The sequence below is a fragment of the Cyprinodon variegatus genome, unplaced genomic scaffold (assembly GCF_000732505.1).
Source record: "Cyprinodon variegatus isolate N-32 unplaced genomic scaffold, C_variegatus-1.0 Scaffold1966, whole genome shotgun sequence".
NCBI lineage: Eukaryota > Metazoa > Chordata > Actinopteri > Cyprinodontiformes > Cyprinodontidae > Cyprinodon > Cyprinodon variegatus.
In genome coordinates this window covers 54,873-58,343 of record NW_015152419.1, presented here as the reverse complement: position 1 = coordinate 58,343, position 3,471 = coordinate 54,873, and the positions used below count along the sequence as shown (strand labels likewise).

Here is a 3,471-nt window from a genome sequence, read left to right as displayed (position 1 = left end):
ATGAACAAACAGAAATGAATCCCTTTATTACTGATTAGTTCAGTTTAGGTGAGGACCAGCATGACCATCGACAGGAACTAACTGTGACACCACTACATATCTGAATCAGTACCAGTTGGTGAATCATTTCACAGCTAAAGTTTTCTGTGTCCTAAAATTCTGCACAAACTGAGAGCTGCTTCACCAATTAGTGCTGTGCTGGAGGTGGCGCTATAGGACTCACTCTATACACTAATGATCTGTATGAACTGGACCGTTGGGTGGAAAAATGTATAATTTTGATTAACTTTTTCTAGGGACTCAGAACACTAGAAGAACTGAAGTTCCATCAGTAATATTGAAGTCCCTCCTCTCTCAGTGATGATAGTATAATTATTTTCAAAATCCAGGAAAAGAGAGTCTACATAAACTCTAGTATTACTGATGGTTGCTCAATTTCATTTTTTTGTTCTTTTAGCATTGATTGTTTTTCTCACCTGCATTTTTAGCTGGATTGAAGTTAGCCGGTAGTCCTGCCAGTTCGTTTGGATCAGAATGAGCTGCACCATAGTCAGATAAATCACAGATGACATGTTTTCCATCGTTCTCCCTCAGAATCTGTCTGCAGCGCACAAACAGCTCCTGGAGATCAAGGTTCTTCTGCAGCACATATCTGTATCTGCACAACTTGATCATTTGTTTCAAAGGTGGATGGTCCAACCAGGCTTCAGCATAATTCTCTTTTTTTGGTGTTGATATCAGCACTAGTGAGTGTTCAAATGATCGATCTCCACAGTTTTCAAGGACTGTTTTTAGTCTTTCTTTCTGAAGCTCAGTGAAATCTTCAGGCTGTAGAACCAACAGGAAGACATGAGGTCCAGGATCAGACAGTCTCACACACTGTTCTACATGTTCTGCTACTTTATCCTCAGAGACGTTCAGGTGCAGCAGATCTGGGGTGTTTATAAGAACTGTTGGTTTCCACATGGTGCGTCCCCTGACTTTCACACAGCAGTCTGGTACCTCTGTGAACACAGTCCCTCCCAGTATGATGTTTCCCACCTGATTTCTCTGACACGGGTTGTTCCCAAGTAGAACCAGTCGAAGCTCAGACACTGAGGGGAAAACACAAAGACAAGAGAGCAGAACAAAGATTTAATTATAATTCGTTTTCAATTTGCAGAGTCATTCGACCCGGGAAGACACACTTCAATGAGCTGTTCCCACTGCAGCTAAAAGCAGATTGTTCCCGGGTTCGAACTGGTTTTTCCACCAGTGGGAAAGTAGTAGTAACCTCTGTACCACTCTGTCTTAAAGTTCTGTAATCAATAGTTGCAGCAGAAAGGAACACATCAGGCTAAAGAGAAGCTTAAACCTTCCTTTCACTGGAATATATCTCCGCCTGATGTCAGCTGCAGACACATTAGCAAAAATGGCTTTGAAAATACTTCAAAAGTAACTCCTCCCCTCATGTTTGTTTTTGTGAAACAGCCCAAACCACAGTCCATCACCTGCATTAATCTATACATTCCTTTATCATAGTGCAAAACAAGTGCTGATCCAAAGCAGGTCCATCTTGCCAGGTGTGCAGAATGTGCAGAATTTAGCAGAGTGTAAAGACGTGCTATTTTTCCTTGCTCAATCATCCTGGCTATGAGCGATCCAAATCAAGTGTGATGTGGAGAGAATAGAACTCTAGGGGGGCCATAAGAGCTCAGTGTCTAATTAGCTGCAGCATTGGATTTTCTATTTTCAAAAGAACAAAACAAAAAACTGCAAGTCCTCTATTATACAGTATAAGGTTAACAACAATTTGTATCCAATGCAACTATGCTTATATTGCATCAGAGAAAAAAAAGTTGTTTTTTTCCTGACTCAAATCCAACCAGCACCCAACCATTATGCGTAACATAGGGGTAAAGATCTTTACCCTGAGTCATGCAATTTTCACTCCAAAAAAACAAAGTAAATCTTTCAATCACTTAATTTGTTTTCTGGTCTGTTCCATAACCTCTAATCTGCAGGGTAACCTATTCAGATGAGCTGTGTGTTTAAATATCTGCTGTGAATGAATCAGTGGATGCCTGTCATGTGTGACTGTCAGTGTATTTCTATGTTAGATCACATATGAAAAGTAAAATAAATCAATTCTATACTTAGACAAAAACTCTTACCTTCCCTGTCTAGGGGGTCATTGTTAGCACCTTAACAAGCAAAAACACTCATATTCGAATTTCCCCTGAAACTCATGATGATCACATGATGTGTGACATAGTTTGTCCTTGCTCACAGTAATAATGTGATTGGGCAGCTCAAAATACTAATCAGTGACACATTGGCTTCAAAAAGTTTGATGGTGTGTTAAGCCTACTAACTTAACTTAACATCAGTACCAATACTCCACCTGAAGATTGAAAAAAGGCTGTAACTTCTGAACTGCTTTTACTTGGCAGAAATTGGCAAAGTTCTACTTTTTACCTTCAAACACAAAGTTAACTTAGCTTATGTTAAATATGGAAGTTATGTCCCCCTGAAGTTGGCTGCGCCTCGGAACTTCACTTCCGGTTCTTTTCATGGGAACAAGTTATTTACCACTCTTAACTCAAACTGGGTAAAACCATATAAAAAAGGACTATAAAACTGGAGTAAAAAAGTTACAGTGTTTATTCCAGGTCAGGTCGTTACAGGACAGAGAAATGATTTGGAGTTGGGACAGCTGTGGGCTAAAAAACACGTCCGCGAGCGTCCGGCAAAGATTGAGCCCAGAACAAGGTCATCTCCTCCTTCTTTTACCTCATGAGTCCATGTTTTGCATCAGGTGGATGCTTAGCTGTCCGTATCAGAAACTGACATGCCATCCATGCCCTGACCTTTATGCATCTTGCCTCTTTATCCCAGGATTACACATAGCTCTCCTCTATCAGTCCGGCTCCAAGATGTGCCCATATGTGTATTTTTAAAGACACCAAGGCTGTCCTGATTAGATGACCTCCGTACAGACAGAGACATCCACCATGTGAAGGAAGGCCTTCTACTCTGTCTAATCTGGCTAACAAAGTAACACTGCACATGATGTATAAAGAATAAACCTAACACTTATGATATGTGTTTAATGCCCCTATTTCCCCCAGCACCACTTGGCCTGGCTCTACCATGACTTCTTCTTTCAGTTTTTTTCATCCCTAATGCCCTCTGATTTTACCTATTCTTCAGCAGGAATACATATGATCAGATACAGTTATAGTACCCAACTACACTGTTAATTGAGCTAATTACACTTAGGTGCAAAATTGAACCCAGCTGTAATTAGCTGGTATCTCAATGATCAATTATTGTTCCTGATGGAAAAATACACAGCATCTTTTCCAACATCTACATATTGGACAGAGTTAGCTAGTATCAGAAGGTGCCTTCATTTACTGGTGGAGGCTCTACAGGAAGGTGGACTGATACAAGCTGGACTTCATCAGAAGAAGTTCAGGGACCAGACTC

General features: G+C 40.6%; 1 protein-coding gene across 1 annotated transcript in view; it reads right to left on the bottom strand.

Annotated features, from left to right (window-relative positions):
• Window positions 1–476: 476 nt before the first annotated feature.
• The window catches only part of LOC107104941 (GTPase IMAP family member 5-like), a gene marked incomplete at its 3' end in the record, with an annotated part of 11,236 nt that continues 8,241 nt past the window's right edge, over window positions 477–3,471 (bottom strand). Inside the window, exon 3 of the mRNA XM_015405057.1 lies at window positions 477–1,094. Within this exon, the coding sequence (XP_015260543.1) occupies window positions 477–1,094 (618 nt within the window). The remainder of the gene's footprint in view (window positions 1,095–3,471) is intronic.